The sequence below is a fragment of the Pseudorasbora parva genome, chromosome 19 (genome assembly GCF_024679245.1).
Source record: "Pseudorasbora parva isolate DD20220531a chromosome 19, ASM2467924v1, whole genome shotgun sequence".
Lineage (NCBI taxonomy): Eukaryota > Metazoa > Chordata > Actinopteri > Cypriniformes > Gobionidae > Pseudorasbora > Pseudorasbora parva.
In genome coordinates, this window is record NC_090190.1 from 27,800,278 (window position 1) to 27,821,922 (window position 21,645).

The 21,645-nt window shown below is 37.8% G+C and overlaps 1 protein-coding gene across 1 annotated transcript; it reads left to right on the plus strand.

Annotated features, from left to right (window-relative positions):
• The first annotated feature begins 1,569 nt into the window (after positions 1 to 1,569).
• On the plus strand, positions 1,570 to 14,330 carry slc39a7 (solute carrier family 39 member 7). Its single transcript, XM_067425869.1, has 8 exons — positions 1,570 to 1,786; positions 5,806 to 6,299; positions 8,057 to 8,225; positions 10,390 to 10,479; positions 10,634 to 10,756; positions 11,497 to 11,616; positions 11,711 to 11,907; positions 13,243 to 14,330. Exons 2-8 carry the CDS (start codon positions 5,811 to 5,813, stop codon positions 13,495 to 13,497), a joined length of 1,443 nt encoding a protein of 480 aa, XP_067281970.1. The 5' UTR covers positions 1,570 to 1,786; positions 5,806 to 5,810; the 3' UTR covers positions 13,498 to 14,330.
• Positions 14,331 to 21,645: the final 7,315 nt, after the last annotated feature.

The following is a 21,645-nucleotide window of genomic DNA, read 5'->3' on the forward strand; positions in this document are numbered from 1 at the left end:
TAGCCTAACATCACAATTTTTTTGTGTTACAAAAAACAGATCAAGTGCTTGAAAGTATAGTAGAAAAATCATAATAATAAAAGAAACAACAAAAACAAACAAAATACATTTAAAGGGACTAGGGTTTTGTTTGAAGATTATATTTTTCTATCATGAAAAAAAAGACTGATTGCATTTTTCTGTTTCATACATTTGAGGCTTTTGTATAAGAGTTAAACTCATTATGAAATGAATACAATCTTGGTTTCACCTTTAAGAACTAGCATTTGTGTATAAATTTCCCCAGCATGAGGTTGTTGTTAATAAGGGAGTTATCTTTGTTATTGTCCATTACAAGTCCAAAAATAATGTCCTTCACAGTGAAGTATTCAAGATGAGGTAGGTTACCTTTGGGAAAAGCCAGTCATAAATATCAGACTATAAAGCCTCTACATAGCCTATATGAAAAAAAAGATGATCCATGGTTTCAATGTCATCACAAAATACACATTTATTTGAGTCAAAACCAAATCTAAGTCGCAAGTATTCACTGGATGGATATATCCCATTTCAAAATTTAAAATCAATTTATTTCATTTTGGGGGGTAGAGGAAATGTTAAATATTTAGTTCTACCCTTTGAGAAACTTTTTTAAATTGAGTTTCTATAAGCAACTATATAGGATAAGAAATGCTATTAAATTTATTTCTAATAATTTTGTTTGAAGTTTTATTTCCTTTAAAATCATAACCATCAAGTGAGAGTGGTGGGAGATGCGGGGCCATGGAGATTATATGAGAGAATTTCTTTAATTAAACAAATAACAGAGTTGGGATGGCTTTATTAATAGATTCGAATTTGGTCCGGTTGCAGATTAGGCTAAATTATGTTTATCACAGAAATTTTCATATGATAGCCTACCTTTACTAGGCTATCAGTTAAAAGGGGACACTGACCAAATAGGCTACCTTTCTCCATCCAGACGCTACAGAGATTTGTTCCTAACTAACTGTACAGTATATTGTTCCATAATGGTGTGTTGTGTGGTGTGAAGATATGACTATACAAATTCTTCCAGTAGCCTAACAAGACCTGTTGGTAAAAAATGGATAATTTAATTGGGAGACGGTAAACGGTAAATTAGCTAAAATTATATTTCCTCCTAATTTCTTGAACAATTCTCGGGAATATGAAGCCTGTTAATTTTAAGGCTCTCGTTTATAGAATCAAAATCAATGGCCCTACAATTTAAATCTGATGTCATGCAGCTAAAAGTCCCCGCGCTCCGCCTGGTGGAATAATACATTTAGGTCTCATAAATGCCAGGGAAGCAGGGAGCGGTGAACAACATTTGCCGCACAATATTGCAGTGATTTAATATAATCGTCTTTATCTAAGGAAAGATACCTTTAAAATAAAACTGCATAATACAAAACTGTATAATAATAGGCTACTAATAAATCGTTTTTACAACGATGCAGTAGGCTATGTATTTGAGTATTTAGCGTACACCATTCGCATCCGGCTTGGGCTTGACGCGTGACCGTAATATCGCGTTATTTCATTGTTGTTTTCTTTTTGGATACACGACTCCAAAAATCTCGCGGTACTTTAGCGCGTTGATTATATGCCACGTCGGTTTGAGAGTGTGAGCAGCAGCATCTTATGGGCTCTACTCCACCGACAGTGCAAAATAAGCTATAGCTGGGTTTTTTGCAAACTTTAACATTACTAGGCGCGTGCACAGCTATTTTAGACTACTGATTGTGATACAGTGTGCAGTACAAGGCGTTTTCATCAACAGCAGGTATTTACACAATGATCATTGCACTTTGTGAGACTTGATCGTGTTTACAGTACTGATCACTGGTCTGTTTACTCTATAGGTAACTTTATTAGTTGTTTGTTGATACTCCAGATACTTGTTAATCTATTTTAAATAACGTACATAGGCTCATAGTGACGAGGCCTGGATCTTGATTTATCTAGTTCTGTTTTAAACGAACGGGGCCGTTGCATCATCAATATATGCTTTTTGTTATTATCTTTAGTGTGGCTACTGTGAAACTATTTTTTTTTATTATACTCAGAACATTTATTTTAAGATTGTTTGGTTTGGTTAAGTTTCTGTAGATTGATAATCCATGGTTCCAACTATTTTAAATGAACCACTTTTAGTAAGTCATAGTCATGTTTCCTTCGATATGATTTTGTCTGAAAATATTTATTTGAATTGCTCTTAAATAACAATTATTTAGTAACCACGGACCTCTTGAAATGTTTAAATGTGTGTGATCTTCCTGTCAGGTGAGCTTTGCACCAGGATGTTATTCTGATGTCACATTTACTGTAAATTGTAGAGTGGTGCAGGATGACGTCAAAACCCGGAAGTAAGGCTGCGTTTACACTAGCACAACAACAAAAAATAAGATTTTTTGTTTTACTCACATCTGACACAGATCAGAATTTGTTGTGCACATATAAACACAAAATCTGCAGGATATCTGATTTTTTTGCATCTATTCTTCCAAATCTGGTTTTAAATCAGATGCATATCCGACATCTGACACGTCTAAACCAGGGCTGTGTCCGAATAGCTCATTATATCCTTAAAAATGGCATTATTTGAAGGGACAGCCATAGTAGTAGTGTCCGAAACCATAAAGGATGTTATTGAGAGCACTTGTTCAATCCCACAATGCATCTCATTAACAAGTGTACAGCTGCGTCCATAAACTTAGGCAGCCGACTTGTTGCCTCATCCGACAATGACTTGTAAGGCAGCGTTTGTGAATGAAGGCACCTCACAAAACTGATTTCCGGACAGACTTATTTGGCAGTGTAACAGTTAATGATGTACAGCAAAATAGAGCGAGCTTTGGTGAAAACTAAACAAATATTTGATGACTACATTAGTAACTTCTTGCTAGAAATGACATCATAAAGGACAGTAAAAGGATACAGCAAAGGATGCATACTTTTATGCAGCCTTTAAAAATCAATCAGATGAAGGTCTCTCAGGAGACAGGAAGTGAAGCTAATATTAGATTTGGACCATAATGCCTTCCTACTTTGAAATGGGTTTTTCTTAGTTAGTAAGTGGATTCGCACGAATGAGGAACTCAGCACTGAACAAAAACTGCTGCTTTGAGCAGTAACTTGATTCTAACTTAATCACCACTGATTGGACATTGTGTTCGAGAGATCAACAAACATGCCTGTGATTGGCTACATTTCTCACCGCTGCAGAAATGCACTGTAAATAGGACCATTTCACGTTCTCCAGAGCGCAAATTAAAAAACGCAATAGTGGTTGCCAAATCTTTTTTGTCAATAATATAACAGTTTCAAACTGAGGATGCTCTTTCTTTCATTTCAGAGAGCTTATATTTAAATTAGACTTTGTGATGTTTTTAATATTAATGTTTTTCACATTATTTGTGATCAGACATTCATTGAGAGGCTATTCACTGCAGAGCCATTACCACTGCCCAAATAAATACAAATACAATTTAAAAAAATGTATTTTGATGGCTGCTGCAACACACTCCAAAAAAAGTTGGGACGGAGACAAAATAAAAGATGAAAAGATTACAGAACATTTCGAGTGTGAACCAGTCCATAATTAGAAGGGGAATTGGCAATAGGTGAAGGGTGATATGAGTGTGGCTATAAAAGGAGCTTCCTCACCACTTTGTGCTTTGTGTTTGGATCACCAAACCAATGTCACGTGATTTCAGCAGTTTGGCAGTTTGACACGTGATCCAAATCATGAATCAATACGCTGATTTATAACAGTTTGAATTTTTATTTGAGGACTGAAAACAAACACGGAAGAGAAGACAATGCTGTCAATAAAGTCGTAGTTTTGTTATTTTTGGACCAAAATGTATATTCAATGCTTCAAGAGATTCTAACTAACTAACTGATGTCACATATGGACTGCTTTGATGATGCTTTTATTACCTTTCTGGACATGGACAGTATAGTGTGTGTTCACTTTCATGAAGGAACAGAAAAGCTCTCGGACTAAATATAAAATATCTTAAACTGTGTTCCGAAGATGAACGTCAGCGCTGGGACGATGAATCTGTATTTAAAGGGGTACTTCAGCACTGGGAAAATGAATCTGTATTTAAACTGGGTCATCAATGTAGTAGAAATGTGAAATTATTTTTTAATTTGGTGCCTTCTAGCCTGAGAAAAGACAAAAAATGTATTTTTGTCTCATGGGGATGAAAGACTACAATTCCCAGAATGCTTCGCTGCCCTGTGAGGCCATTCCCAAAGCCACCAACTTGATTACAGTGACTGAGTTAGAGAAGACACTACAATTAAAAACTGAACGTGTCTGTTCAATATAATGAGTGAGTCACCACGCGAGTATCACAGCACTGAGCACTAACTGCAGGAGTGAAAAAAATGAGCTGATGAGAGCTGAGGTAATCGCGACTACACTCGCGGCATACATTCACAAAGCGAGTAGAGTCTGGCACGCGTTTCAGTTCATGCCTTTGCAAGCTTTACTTTCATAGAAATTAATTTGAGAAGTTAGAAGACTTACATTGCTCACCATAGCTCCGTTTAAATGAGTGCCTGTAGTTGCAAGCTGAGCTCTCCCTGCGAGCTGAGTGTAATCTCCCATCCCCCATGCGCAGATTCAAAACATGCGAAAATGGCTCCCTCTGCTGGCTGTAGTCTTTAGCCTTTGGGCAAACATTCCTCCTATGATGCAAAAATCGTCAATTTGCATCATAGGAGGAATTTTTCCAGAAATAAAATGCATAAATCTGTTGTCTCAGGGGGATATGAGGGGGGAAAGAACAATCATTTGAATATACTCCAGGGTTTCTACTGATACAAAGCCATATGCTAATCGCTGAAGTAACCCTTTAAACTGGGTCATTAATGTAGTAGAAATGTGAAATTATTTTTTGAATTTGGTGCTCAAAAAGACAGAACATTTATTTTTGTCTCATGGGGATGAAAGACAACAATTCCCAGAATGCTTCGCTGCCCTGTGAGGCCACTCCCAAAGCCACCGCTACTGAATCACTGGATCACTTTCCCCACCGTGTTCTTTTTCACAAAATCAGTTCAGTGAGAGAACAGACACTACAATTGAAAATCGATCATTCGACTATACTCCAGGGTTTCTACTGATAGAAAGCCATATGCTAATCGCTGAAGTAACCCTTTAATGACATAAATTTAATTTTTTTAATTTGCTAATTTCATATGCTAATCGCTGAACTAACCCTTTAAGATTTCCAATGAAAACGCTAATAACTTGTACCAAGGCTAATTTGCTTTCATTTGACCCGTGACTATAAAGCTGCTGCTGCAACCTTATGACAATAGATTTACACTTTGAATGAAATATTCTGTCATCAATGACAGTAGTTCATTGGAAAGGAAAAATGCCCTTCATTTTGTTTGCACTTATAAATGCTGCTGCCTACCAGCTGCAATAACCAATACAACTTCAATACAACTTTGTTCTACATATTTTTTTCTATATCGTCATAAATATCGTTATCGCAAATATTCTTGAAATATCATGATATAATTTTGAGGCTATATCGCCCACCCCTAACGTCAACACAACAAAAGATGTAATGGACTACTCTTCACAGAATGGTCGTCAATGGCAATCTCAGCAAAGATATCACTCGCAAATTTCAACCATTTTAAACGCAGCCTGGAGCCCTACTAACATATGTAAATAAACTAACCAGATACTGAATTAACTCATATTTTTAGCACTGATGATTCAGAATCTCTCTGTGTGAGTTCAATAACAGTGTGTTTTTCTTTTCTTTTCAGGAAGAATGTGGACCTTCAGCAAATCTCTATTGCTGTTCAGTGTTGGGATCTTAATATCCCAGCAGACACGCGCTCACTCCCACCATCATCACGGACACGCCCATGGTGACGGTGGTTGCCACGGTCACTCGCATGGTGGGGCGAAGTTGCATCATGGGGCAAGCAAATGGAGTGCTGAAGCTAACCTGCCCAATGCCAAAGAAGAGCACCACGACCACGGGCACGCACACGACCACGGACACGCACACGACCACGAACACGGGCACGCACAAGCACACGCACACGACCACGGGCATGCACATGACCACGAACACGGGCACGCACACGCACATGGACACGCACACGACCACGGGCATGCACACGACCACGGGCATGCACACGACCACGGGCATGCACACGACCATGATCATGGACACACGCATGATCATGGAACTGAGCGATTGAAAAGAGATGTGGAAACAGGGAGACGGAACATGATGGAGCTTTGGATGCAGGTAAAACATGCTGATGGATAAGTAATAGATTCATAAGATGCCACTAGGGTTATTGTGAAACAGTTGGCACAATATGTCAATCTGTTTAGTTTAAAATAAGATATGATATATTTTTGTTGAAATCTGAGATCTTTCTGACCCCTTCATAGAAGCAATATAATTAACACTTTATTAAAAAAAACAATTAAAATAGTCCACGTGACGAGAGTGTTTTTGCGCGCAAAATGTCATCAAAAATAGCAACTTTATTCAACAATTTTGTTCTAGCCTGTGCCAGTCTCTTACGCAGTTTACCTAAATACAGACCAGTCTTTGGCAGGACAAAAATTTGTTTTGCGGGCGACTAAAAATGTTCAATGTAGGAAAAACCCTGAGACTAAAAACATTTACAAATCTTACCTTGTAAGGCTGATGCCGTGCATGATTCCACAGGTATCCTCTTTGCTTTATGCATGTATATGTAATTCTGTGGCATTAAATGATGGACATAATGGCGCAAGCACATAAGTCATTTACAGCAGTGTGATCTGCAGGCTTACATTTTACATGCAAGCTTTGTCACCTGTAAAGTCACAAATCGTGCGCATAATTCAACACGTTTTGAGAATACTTCTTGCTGTCTTTATTTGTGCACAATCATATTTGCTCACACTGCTGTAAACCGCTTGTGTGGTGCATTTATGAGTTTTGTCAATCATTTAATGATATACCTTTCAGCTGTCAAAACACTGAGAGATTAAATGAGACATCATACAGTTGTACTGTACTTTCAACATTCTTCTGATGTCATTCATTTATTTGGTGCTGTAACTAGTAGTAAATGGGAAGAGATGATCATTTTGTGTGCCACTTTAACCAAAACCACATTTATTGTTTGTATTTCATAAAAAGAAAAAAATTTGAAAGCTAATACTTTACTTTTTGTATGTCACCGCATTGTTGGTCTCATCTTTGATCTGCTGTTTTTTCACTTTGTTAGAAAATGTGGCTTAATCCTGAGAGTTGGCAGCCTTGTAATATTAGGATAGAGTTCTAATGCATGAGAAAACAATTCACATGTAAAATAGTTATTGAAGAATTGATAAATGTTAAGAAAATTGTTTTCATGGAACTGACAGGCTGGGCTAGCTGTCATGGCCCACCCAGCTGGCGCACCCCCGGCCATGAATCTTGAATATAATATTGATACACTGTCTCCAAACATATTGCATTATTCACATATATATATGTGTTATATATATATATATAACAATATTGTTATATTGATGCACATCTTGTCGTTGTAATGTTTGCATATATCAGCTATTTTATAACAGGCTATTTTAGATGGCTCATTAATGGTGGGACCATTTAAAATTGAAGACAATCTGCTTCCAATATTACCCTATACTGAATATTAAAATACTCTTAGTATACACAGTACAGATGTTCTATCATATTCACGGTCTTTTACCATACAGTTAATACAAGCTGTAAGGCGAGGATTATCAATCGTTTTCATTCAAAAATATTATGGTAAACTTGTACTAACTTTCCTCAATACACTGCCTTAACACGTATATATATAGCATATTAATGCCAATATATATATATATATATTGGCATTAATATGCTTTGTTTTTCAAAGACATTTTTTCTGTATTATCTTGCAGTCTGCAGACCTGCTTCTGCAATAACCTTGTGACATTCAGGGGTCTGTGGCCTAGCAACCAATCATGGCTTTTAGACACTAATCTTTTTCTTTTGACTGTTTTTAGGCAATTGGAGCCACTCTGCTCATCAGTGCTGCACCCTTCCTCATCCTGTTCCTCATTCCAGTGCAGTCAAACACGGACCAGCACCAGAAACTACTCAAAGTGCTCTTGAGTTTTGCATCTGGTGGTTTGCTTGGAGATGCATTCCTTCATCTTATTCCTCATGCGCTGGGTGAGGGAGTGCAATTTGCGCAATCATGTAACTATAACATCCTGTCACATAAACTGATCTGTTAAACCACATTCTGCACATAATATGCATTATTACTGTTTTGACAATAACCTCTTAGTTCTGTAGCAATACTGCAGTATATAAATATATTGGCATATTGGTGTATTTTGAGGAGAGGTTTAAAGGAATACTTCAGCACTGTGAAGATGAATCTGTATTTAAACTGGGTCATTAATTATTTTTGAATCTGGTGCTTTCTAGACTGAGAAAAGACAGAAAATGTATTTTGTCTCATGGAGATGAAAGACAACAATTCCCAGAATGCTTCGCTGCCCTATGACTCCCAAAGCCACCACTACTGAATCACTGGATCACTTTCCCACCGTGTTCATTTTCATAAAATCAGTTCAGTTAGAGAACAGACACTACAATTAATGTGATTTAGCCGCTGAGGGAGTGTCACGTCACAAAAGCTGCAGGAGTCAGATTACATTCACCGTCATGACTGAGTTGAATGAGCTGTCGTGATGAGAGCTGAGATCTTTTACAGCGCGTGTTCAGTCTGGCATGTTTTCAGTTCAACCTTTTGGAAGCTTAACTTTTAATAGGAAATAATTTGAGAAGTTGAAACACTCACTTTGCTCCGCCGGCCGATCCATTTACATGAATGCCTGCAGCTGTGAGCTGAGCTGGGAGTGCGATCCCACCACCCATGTGCAGGTTGAAAACATGCGGAAATAGCTCACTCTGCTGGAGCTGAATTGCCATTGTGCATGAAATGTGCTATGTAAATAAACTGGCCTTGCCTTCAAGTCGAAAAGTGAGCCATCTAAAGTGGCTCTCTTTATGAATGGGCCATTAAATCATTGGTTTACCAAATTGATTTGCTCAAAACAGATTTATTAAGATACAAAACAAGGCTGTGTTTTGCTTGGAGACACATCAGATCTGCTCTGGTTTTATAGGTAATATTTTCATTAGAAAAATTCCAAGTTTTCTTATAATATTACCAGGTGGCAGCATAAATAGCCTTGAGGCACTCCATAATTTACTGACATTATCTTGCAAAGAATATATATCGGACGAAGAAGCTAGAAGTCAGTCATTTGTGATTTTAATGATCAAAGTTTCTGTGATGTTATAGGGCCTGAATCCAGACTAAATTTGTCTTAGATATTTCATTTTTCTACTAGTATTTTAGACATAAATGGGAGATTTGACATGGGTCTGCAATTTGACAATTCATTTGGATCTAATTGTGTTTTCTTAATGAGAGGTTTAATAACTGCCAGCTTGAACGGTCTTGGCCTAGATATGACCTAGAGATGAAGACGAGTTCATAATACTGAGAAGAGGCTCTTCTGCAACATGTAACAACTCTTTCAGTAGTTTTGTTTGTTGGATCTAATAAACATGTTGGTTTAGATGCAATGATAAGTGGCTTGTCCTGTAGTCTAGTAAAGTCTAGTAAAGCTCTGAAATTTTTCTTGAGGGGCGATAATTAAGGCTCAATCACAAAAGTTTTACATTTAAAATTGTATTCCTGATGCATTCAATTTTCTCAGTGAAGAAATTCATAAAGTCATTACTACTAAACTGTAATGGAATATTTAGTTTAGGTGATGTATGTTTATTTTTTTTAATCTAGCCACTGTCCTTAACAAGAACCTTGGGTTGTTTTGGTTATTTTTTCTAAGTTTACGAAGATGCTCAGCCCTGACTGATTTTAGAGCCTTTTTTTTTTAATATCGGGAAGTGTTGTCTTTCAATGCGATTCTAAAGACCTCTAAAAAAAGTTTATTTCCATGTGGACTGTAGATTACGAGTTTCTCTCTTGATAACATAAGTAATACGTTTGTACCATGGTGCAGTACTTTTCTCTGTATCCTTTTTTTAATCTGATGGGTGAATTATGTAGACTTTTGCTTTTTGCTTTGTTTTGGCTGCACACTCCACGACCCACTCAAAACGTTCTTGCAACCTTCTTTTTTGGTCTCAACCAACCAGTTGAGAAACACTGGTCTAGAATAAAAAAATTATCAGAAGTCATGACTTCTGTTGAATAGATTATTTTGCATCTAGATGGTGTAGTTATAAAAACTATTGAATAACTGGCCCGTGCTAACCAGCCTGACCTTTACCTTTTCATTTCATCTCAACACAGAACCTCATTCTCATCATGGTCAATCACACGACAGCGAGGACTCACTTGGTCACTCCCACAGCAGTGAGGAGTCACATGGTCACTCCCATGGTGCGTAATTGTTCAGTTATTGAAAAAAGTGTTTTTCTGCATTTTTTTTTTTTTACAGTGGTTTTAATTTGGTCAAATAAATGCATTAATATATTATTTATTAAAATATGTTATTTTTTATGCAATGTCAACAAATGCTTAATTTCTGTCACAGGAGATGCCCATGGTCACATGATGTCAGTTGGTCTTTGGGTGCTGGGTGGCATTGTTGCGTTTCTAGTGGTTGAGAAATTTGTTCGTCTTTTGAAGGGAGGACACTCACATTCTCACTCTCATGGTAAGAGTATTGTAATATACATTTAAAAGCACTGAACTTCTTAATTCTTAATGCAGCATTTCTCTAAAACAACTGTTTTAATCAGTGTTGACTGAAAAAATGCTGGCTATTTTTGATGAAATGTCTTTCGGAGAACTGCCATGATTAAGAATGGCAGAGGGGTGATGGACCAAACAAATTCTCTTGCTGAAATATGAACAAGTGCACCATACCTGGGGCAATGTGTGTTTGTCTCTTTAGGCTGCTGTATCTACAGAGTTTCTGTTTGAATGCAATTCCTTAAAAACAGATTGCTCTGTTTCTGCACACTGAATTAAGACTCAGGGTCTAGCATAAAAATAAATAATTTATTTTTCTTTTGCATTTTAAAAGTGCAAGTGAGGTAAATGCCAGACCAACGATGGAAAATATTCCATTAGTGCTAATAAGGAAGCAGCTGTTCCTAGTTGCATAGTGGAGTGGCACACAGGTCAAGAAAATTGTCGTCATAAAAATGTCACATTAAACACAATGCTGCTAGTGCTGAAATATATATATATATATATATATATATATATAAAGAAAATCTTTATATATATATATATATATATATATATATATATATATATATATATATATATATATATATATATATATATATATATATATATATATATAAAAAGATTTTCTTATTTTTATGTATTTATTTAGAGAGAACATTGTTGAAAGGTGGAAACATAAACATCTTTTCTTGTTTTCAGCTGCTCCAAAAGCAAAGGATAGTGATAATGAGGATGACAAGAAAAAAGAGAAGGGAGAAAAAGAGAAAAAAAAACACTCCGATAAGAAACCTGCAGAGAAAACAATAGAGACGAGTTCTGGTATGGAAACCCAAGTATTTGAGTTGTTTTTTTTCCATCCGCCAATGCCGCTGTCCTGCTGATAGAATAACTCAACCTGTCTTTGTATTTACAGATATTAAAGTGTCTGGTTATCTGAACCTAGCTGCTGATTTCACCCACAATTTCACGGATGGTCTTGCGATTGGAGCGTCATTCCTGGTTGGTCCAGCGGTTGGTGCTGTTACCACCATCACAATCCTCTTACATGAAGTACCACATGAGATTGGAGACTTTGCGATTCTTGTCCAATCAGGCTGCACAAAAAAAAAGGTATGGAGCTGATTTGTCAATATACGGTTTTGGGCAAATTTAAGTAATTTAAAGGGGTAGTTTCCCAAAATCCATTCATTTACTCACCGTCCAAACCTGTAGAACATAAAAGAAGATATTTTGAGAAATGTCAGTGTTTTTTTTGTTTTTTTCCTCCATACAATGGAACTCAACAAAGCTGTTCTTCACAAACATTCTTCAAAATAAATGTTGTGTTCCACAGAAGAAAGTCAAACAGATTTGAAATGACATGAGGGTAAATTATGACAGAATTTTCATTTTTGGATGAACTATCATATTGTCAAGATTTTCAGCGTCCAGTTATATGTTTAGTTAATATCTATACAATTATACATTTATAAAATTAAAAACATGAACATAAAATAATGTCTTAAACCCCACAAAATCAAAATTCAAGTTTTGCTGGTTGCAGTCTGTACAGCATCTACTAGCTTTAGGATAATCTGGCAATCAACTGTTTTACTTTTAAACACATTTAAAATGTATTTGTTTTCAGAAGATATATGGATATCAAATCTGTAGTCTCTCTTCTGACTAAACCGAGGCAAAATCATGACATCTCAGAGGCTGAGACATGTCAGAAAAATGCCTGCAGGCAACTAAAATGTATTCACTTCTTACTGATTTAAGTTTGTTACAAAAGTTATTCAGTCAACAGCAGTCTTTTTTTTACTCTTTATTTGACCATTTTATCACAATAAGACCTGAAAAAGAACTCGTTTGACAGGCAGTTCCCTGTACATGTGTTTTGTGTGTGTACGCATTGTCAGTAGCTTGAGCGTTTAAACTGGCAAGACTTAAAGCACATGCACATGATAAACTTTTGTGAGAGTGCAGACCTGCTAAGTCACGTGGGCATAACCACGATAATTCAACATTTCTACTGGTTTTCAAATTTCTACCAGTTTTTGTGTCTGTCAGTATATTCCTCAACCCTACACTGAGCTGCAGAGTGGGTCATATGTAAGATTCACCCAGTCTTCCCTTTATCGCATTCCAGATCCATTTGAACTCTGCACAGGCCCAAACATCCCCAGTGGCTAGATTAGCCTCTTTATTATAAACACTAAAACAGAGAACAGGAGACAACTCGCTTTTCAAAGTGCATCATTACCCTTTCTTATCACTGTTTTAAATGTCTTGTTCCCGTTCATGTTTCGATCTGAAACATTTGAACACAAAGAGGAAGACTGTGCTTATGAAGCCACTTCACAGAATATAGCAAAAGTGAAATGGGTTGCGACAATAGTTTCATGTTGACTTCATTAAACATCACTGTCTTTACCATTAATTCTTGACTCTTGTTTTCATCAGGCCATGTGTCTTCAGCTTCTCACCGCCATTGGTGCTTTAGCTGGAACTTGCTGCTCCTTATTGGCTGAAGGGGTGGGTGCTGCGGCCACAGCCTGGATCCTCCCTTTCACCGCAGGAGGCTTTGTTTATATCGCCACCGTCACGGTTCTCCCAGAGCTGCTGGTTGGACGGTCTAGTTTCTGGCAATCATTGCTGGAGATCCTAGCTCTGCTGTTTGGGGTTGGAATGATGGTGCTGATAGCGGAGTATGAGTAAGAGAGGAAATGATGTTTGAAAAATGAACTTGGTGTAGAAACCAAAGCATCGTTGCCTGAACCTTTAACTGAAGACCTGAAATGAGTGTTTTGAATTGAATGTTGATATAGACCACATAAAGAAAGAAAAAAGCAATGAATAAGGGAGAGAGTAAAAGAAAATAAAGCAAAAACTGCACTCATTTACCCAGAGACCAACATGAATGGCTCGCTTAGTCATTTTAGGCATATGAAACAACTTTCCCAGGGACCAACAGCTAGAAAATTGTCTGGTCCATTATACTGATATGGATGGGATCGAAATGTGGGGACTCTTTGACATTGACCATTATGTTCCCATGATGTATGTATTTTCACCAGTCACGGAAGCAATTGCTTCTGCTCATCAGTAGTTTGCTTAAGAAATATCAGTTATGTTATCATTAGGTCATTTGACTGCTGTTCTCACAATAAAGGTGTATGTGATTATTTTTAAAGCAATGTCTGCTTTCTCTTTGACATTGTGTTTCTTTGATGTCTACTGGTGAAATAGCTGTTTCGGGTATAGCCGTGACTCGCTTTTTAACACACAAACACTGGAGAGGAATCTACAGCTTCAGATTATCATTGGTGATGGTTCTTCAGAAGGTGCTAACATAGCATGCTTACTGAATTTGCTTATTTAAATGTGTTTTGTTATCTGTAAGTAACCTTGTTCATGCAGATGTTTTGACCATGTCTTTATTTTTTTTTATGTAAACCATTTACATTCGCAATAAGACATCCTTTCAAAAACAGAAGTGGATGCATTTTGTTCAATTTCAATTAAATAAAACAATTGTGTTTCTTCTCTAACAGTCTCTGTTCTGTCTTAAAATGGCAAACAGAAGTGATGTCATGAATTGAGCAAGGAATTTCTCATAGGATAAGGCCTCCGGATGATTATGAAACACTGCTGATGTCTGAGGCCTGAAAACTCCCTAAATCATAAAAATAACACTAACACTTATCATCATGTGCAACACATATTGCATCTCAAATGTTTTTTTAAGTTGACCTGTGATTTTCAACAAGTGTGTGTAGTGTATGATCACAAAATTCCTATCCTGTTACCGCTTTTTAATTTTTTTTTTATAAAATCACTAGGACACTTTTCTCAGTACTTCAAAACTCTTCACACAGTGGGCACGACAGCTGTCTATGTGGGCTAAACTGGGTACTTTTCCATTGCTTTGGCATTGAATATGTTCAATGACTACTGAGGAACTGATTTCAAAGCCAGTCCTCAAACAGACCTTTGTGAAGACCACTGTTTGACCTCTCCCTTATGTGCGGAACTGAAATCAAATTTAAAGGGTTAGTTCACCCAAAAATGAATTTTATGTCATTAATGACTCACCCTAAAGTCGTTCCACACCTGTAAGACCTCCGTTCATCTTCGGAACACAGTTTAAGATATTTTATATTTAGTCCGAGAGCATATCTTAGTGTTTGCACACTATACTGTCCATGCCCAGAAAGGGAGTAAAAACATCATCAAAGTAGTCCATATGTGACATCAGTTAGTTGATTAGAATCTCTTGAAGCATCTTTCCTCAGAGGATGATACTCCTTTGGTAGTACTTTTCTTGGAGACTTTAACATCAATCTAGAAACATCTCAGGCTGCAGACTTCCACACTCTGCTTGCCTCGTTTGACCTCACAAATTTGTCTACACACAAATCAGCGAACATCTTTCATTCCGTACAGCTTGTTCAGATAACCCCACTACTTAAGAAACCCACTTTAAATGCAGCACCCCTTCTTCCTTTCATTACTAAGACACTTGAACAAGTTTTGTCTACATTTCTAGTCTGGTTTCAAAAGTGGCCCCTCAACTGAAACTGACCTTCTGTTGGCCTCTGAAGCCCTGAGACTGGCAACAGCAGCTTCCAAATCATCAGTACTTATCTTGCTGGATATGTCTGCAGCTTTTCACATGATTAGCCACCAGATCCTTCTGTCAACCATCATGTCGTAGGGTGTCTCAGAAACCTCACTCTAATGGTTCAAGTCTTACCTCTTTGGTAACCTTTGTTAGGCGTTAACAGCTTCTGACCCAAGACCAGTAGTGAAAAATGAATACCAAGAGTCAGGAGTGTAATTAATTAAAAGAAAAAATTACTTAGTTTGCAGTTTTAACAGAGGAAGCCAGCTTCAAGTCTCACAGGGAGTTTGTAGGCCGCTCTCCCTTTCTCGTTGCCTCGCCCTATTACATACAATTGTCCCAAAAGTTATACTGTTTTTTTTAAGGTCTATCCACATCATTATTGCAATGTGGATGGTTCTGATTGCCTCAGAGAAAATGGTATTTGTAAATTTTCACACATACCATTTAATCTGATGCACGTTTCCATAGACGTGTCACATGTTGCTTCTTTTACCCCGGAATAAGACCCGTAGTGACCTCCCAGGTCTGAAGTAGTCACCAGCTTGCCCAGAACAACAAGTCCACTCATCTCTTAGGATGTCCATTCTCAACACTGATCTGTAACACAGAGAATACTGCGCACATACAAAGATTCACAGTCTCTCCAAGGTTGGAGCTAATTAAGCTCCAGTTCTAACCAAAACATACTGATAACATGTGCTTTCTCTCAGTGAGAGGTACAGAAAATAGTACAGGCAATATTCATCTTGATTCTTTAGTGTTTCAGTAAAAGAAAATATACAAGGAATAAAATATAATAAATTAAATGAAAGACAAATCCCTATTTCATATCTGGAAGCTGGGCTAAGTGAGCAAACACTGTTACTGCACTCCGGACATGTTAGGGGGTCGTGATACATCAAAAATCCAAACACACGACACCTTGTTAATCAAGTGTTTAAGTGATGCATCACACATCTCTAGGCCAGACCCACAGTCACTCCTCAGAGACCAAATATACACTTTAGAAAACAAGAAACATAAAGCAAAATCATAACTGGAAAGAATCATTATACTAAAAAGAGTTTACAGTTATATTGAAGTGGCAGTGGATTTCAGAATCGCCCTTTCACCTTTAATGTGTCAATCCTCGTGGAATGACCTACCTAACTACTCAACCAGAGCTGCTGAGTCTTTAGCCATTTTTAAGAAACCGCTAAAACATCATCCTCAAAAAACCTGTCTCCAGCACGATGACTCAGATCCTTCAAGTATTCATATTCTTGTGTAATCGACACATCAGCCTCAATAAACCTGTCTCTTGCGTGATACCCAGAAATTTTGAATATTCCGATGTAATATTATTTCTGACCTGTAAGGTTGCCAGAATAATAATCATACACTGTATGATAATAGGCCAGAGGAGAACTGGTACCCTGACTGAGGTTTCTCCAAAGGTTTATTTTTCTCCATCATGCCCTGATGGAGTTTTGGTTCCTTGCCACTGTCGTCTTTGGCTTGGCTTGCTCAGTTAGGGACACTAAAATTTTGATCTAAGTTATTCTACTAAATATCCAAATAAAATAAATCTACTAGGTCTTAATTAATTCTATAAACTATAATACTGATCTGCCAACATTGTTGCTATATAATAAATTAAAATAAGCTGATAACATCACTGTTTTCTGCAGAGGAATGTACAGCCGAATCAAATTTTGTTGCAATATTTTCCTGTTCAACACTTTGAAGCTGCTTTGAAACAATCGTCATTGTAAAAGTGTTATATAAATAAAGTTAACTTGACTTGACTTGATATCGGAAAGTATTCAGACCCCCTTAAATGTTTTCACTCTTTGTTATATTGCAGCCATTTGTTAAAATAATTTACGTTTCTAGTGTCCTTCAGGTGTTTCTCATTAATGTACATACAGCACCCCATATTGACAGAAAAACAGTATTGTTGACATTTTTGCAGATTTATTACAAAAGAAAAACTGAAATATCACATGGTCCTAAGTATTCAGGCCCTTTGCTCAGTATTTAGTAGAAGGTCTCTCCAGAGATGCTCAATTGGGTTTAAGTCAGGGCCATTCAAGTACAGTCACGAAGTTGTTGTGAAGCCACTTCTTTGTTATTTTAGCTGTGTACTCAGGGTCATTCTCTTGTTGGAAGGTGAACCTTCGGCCCAGTCTGAGGTCTTGAGCACTCTGGAGAATGTTTTCGTCCAGGACATCCCTGTACTTGGCCGCATTCATCGTTCCCTCAATTGCAACCAGTCATCCTGTCCCTGCAGCTAAAAAAAACACCCCCACAGCATGATGCTGCCACCACCACACTTCACTGCTGGGACTGTATTGGATTGATATTTTTCTCCACACATACTGCCTCGAATTAAGGCTTAAAAAGTAATCAGACCAAAGAATCTTATTTCTCACCATCTTGAAGTCCTTTAAGGTGTTTTTTTTAGCAAACTTTCAGCTTCCTTATGGCTCAAACAGTAGAGGACTAGCAACACCAAGGTCATGGGTTCGATTCCCAGGGAAAGCAAGAATTGACAAAATGTAAAATGTGTACCTTGAATGCAATGTAAGTCGCTTTGGATAAAAGCATCTGCCAAATGCATGAATGTAAATGTCTTGAACTGAGGAGAGGCTTCCATCGGGCCACTCTGCCATAAAGCCTGAATGGGTAGAGGGCTGCAGTGATGGTTGACTTTTTACAACTTTCTCCCATCTCCCGATTGCATCTCTGGAGCTCATCCACAGTGATATTTGGGTTCTTCTTTACCTCTCTCACCAAGACTCTTCTCCCCCAATAGCTCAGTTTGCCCAGACGGCCAGCTCTAAGAAGGGTTCTGGTCGTCCCAAACGTCTTCCATTTAAGGATTATTTAGGGTCATTGACCAGAAAAAAACCTAGTCTAAAGTCTGTGGAGCGTTGCGCGTTGTCCATTATGCTATTTTAAGGGTGCATGCTTGACCATAATGTAATGTACAACGTGCATACACTTTGCTCATGTAATCTACACAGATACAACAGTTATTATTGCAAATCATAAATTGTTACACTAAAAAAATATTAACACATGAGATGAAGGAAATCATTGTGGTGTGCCATGAAGATCTGAAAAAATAGGCATAAATCTAGCTTACAAATTATTCAGGCTAATTGTAGTAATTAAGGATCAGACCTGTTTGCCCAATAGTGGCAAGACATATATGTATATAAGGACATCTGACAAATTGGTTTGTCTGTCAAGAACCAGGAAAAAAATCGACTGAAAAACTGAAAAAAACTGTTTAACCGACGCTATTTTGGGTGGGTTTCCCCCATCCCCACACAACACAACTTCTCTGTCTTTCACTGCTCTTACAAGAACATCAGTCTCCTCGGCTGTGAACCGCTCCTGGCGTGCGCCTGGTAAATACGCCATAATAATAGCAATCCATAATGGAACTTGTGCACCTGCTTTTAAAGGGAATGTTGGATGACGCTCTGATTGGTTTATTCACGTTACGCCCAAACCACAACTATGAATAATGCAGCTACTTCAGACCAACCCATTTTAGATTTGCGCCGGGCGCAAGAGCCATTTATCCCACCGGGAAAATAGCAACAGCGCCGAGACCCGCCCACAAAGTTATTTGCGCTTCGCGGTTTGACACTTGCGTTTCAGATCGTTAAAATAGGGCCATTGTGTCTAATCATCAAAGTCTCTAAGTGTTGGACGATGTAGGTCACATGACATCTCACCTATCCACTTTTCACATTTCCCGAGCTTTCCTTGCCTATTGGATTTATTGGATTTTGTTGATCTCCTTCATCTTTGTGGGCTTTGTACCTGTGACAGATACATATTGATCTGTCAATGGCTAGTTAAAAATGTCACCACTGCAGTACTCATATCATGTTCACAGGATTACACAGCAGTTAATTCTGGCATTTCTGGAAATAATAATTTTATATTTATTTAATATAATCCCATTTTACAAACTGTATAGATACAGAAACGTGCGACAAACATCAGGGGAGCAGCAAACCGAAGCTCCGGCACAATAATCAATCAATCAATCAATCAACTTTATTTATATAGCGCTTTTACAATCACGATTGTGTCAAAGCAGCTTCACAGTGTCAAACAGGGTAATATTGCGACAAAATTAGATTTGGCTGTACAGTCGTACTGGAGAAAACAGTGATGTTATCAGCTTATTTTAATTTATCATATAGCGACAATGTTGGCAGATCAGTATTATAGTTTATAGAATTAAATAAGACCTAATTCATATATTTTATTTGTATAATAAGTTGAATAACTTTAATCATATTTTTAGTGTCCCCAACTGAGCAAGCCAAGCCTAAGGCGACAGTGGCAAGGAACCAAAACTCCATCAGGGCGTGATGGAGAAAAATAAACCTTGGGAGAAACCAGACTCAGTTGGGGTGCCAGTTCTCCTCTGGCCTATTAACACACCGTGTAAGATTATTATTCTGGCAACCTTACAGGTCGGAAATCATATTAGATCGGATTATTCAAAATTTTCAGGGTATCACGGAAGAGACAGATTTATTTAGGATGGGGCGTCATTTACACAAGAGTATGAATACATGAAAGATCGGAATTATTGCGCCGAAGACGGGTTTTGAGCATGTCGTGCCAGTGAGGCAAATTCGGAGGAGACACCATTTGACACGGCTCAGCAGACACTCCAGGATGCGTTGGTCATGTCCAGGCAGGTCCACCATCCGATCCGGACAGGGCCCAGATCCGGGATAAACCTTGGGATAAACAGAGAGACTAACATTAGCGTAGATGTCACTCTTTTTATGATGTAACGAGTACATCAGGTGTTATGGGAAGTGTTCCCGGTTCCGGCTGACCTAGTTAATGCAGCCTAACAATCAGTCAATTGAATTGAATAATGAAAGTTAAAAATGTTCTATGTGTATGCCATTGTAAAGAGATGTGTTTTTAGTCTAGATTTAAACTGACAGAGTGTGTCTGCTTCCCGAACAATGCTAGGAAGACTATTCCACAATTTAGGAGCTAAATAGGAAAATGATCGACCGCCTGCAGTTGATTTAGATATTCTAGGTATTATCAACTGGCCAGAGTTTTGAGACCGCAATCGACGTGATGGGGTATAATGCGTTAAGAGCTCGCTTAAGTACCGGGGAGCTAAACTATTTAGTGCTTTGTAAGTAATAAGCAAGATTTTAAAATGTATGCGATGTTTAATAGGGAGCCAGTGCAGTGTTGACAGAACTGGACTAATATGATCATACTTCCTGGTTCTAGTAAGAACTCTAGCTGCTGCATTTTGGACTAGCTGGAGTTTGTTTATTAAGCGAGCAGGGCAACCACCCAGTAGAGCATTACAATAATCTAGCCTTGAGCTCATGAACGCATGTACTAACTGTTCAGCATTTTGCATTGAAAGCATGTGCCGTAATTTAGATATATTTTTAAGATGATAGAATGCGGTTTTACAGATGCTAGAAACGTGGCTTTCAAATGAAAGATTGGTATCAAAGAGCACACCCAGGTTCCTCACTGACGACGAGGGCTTGACAGAGCAGTCATCAAGTGTTAGACAGTATTCTCGGTTACTACTTGTGGAGCTTTTCTGTCCAATAATTAAAAATTCAGTTTTATCTGAATTAAGTTGCAGAAAATTACTATTCATCCAATTTTTTATATCAGCTATGCATTCTGTTAATCTTGTGAATTGGTAGGTTTCATCAGGGCGTGAGGAAATATAGAGCTGAGTATCGTCAGCATAACAATGAAAACTAACGCCATGCTTCCTAATGATATCTCCCAGTGGTAGCATATACAGGGTGAAAAGCAGCGGTCCTAACACTGAGCCTTGCGGTACCCCATACTGAACTTGTGATCGGTGTGACATCTCTTCATTTACTGCTACAAACTGATAACGGTCAGATAAGTACGTTTTAAACCATGCCAAAGCAGTTCCACTAACGCCAACATAATTTTCGATTCTATTCAGAAGAATATTGTGATCGATAGTATCAAATGCAGCGCTAAGATCGAGTAACACTAATAGAGAGATACAACCACGATCAGATGATAAGAGTAAATCATTTGTAACTCTAATTAGAGCAGTCTCAGTGCTATGATACGGTCTAAATCCTGACTGGAAATCCTCACATATACCATTTCTTTCTAAAAAAGAACATAATTGTGAAGACACGGCCTTTTCTAGTATTTTTGATAGAAACGGTAGATTCGAGATTGGC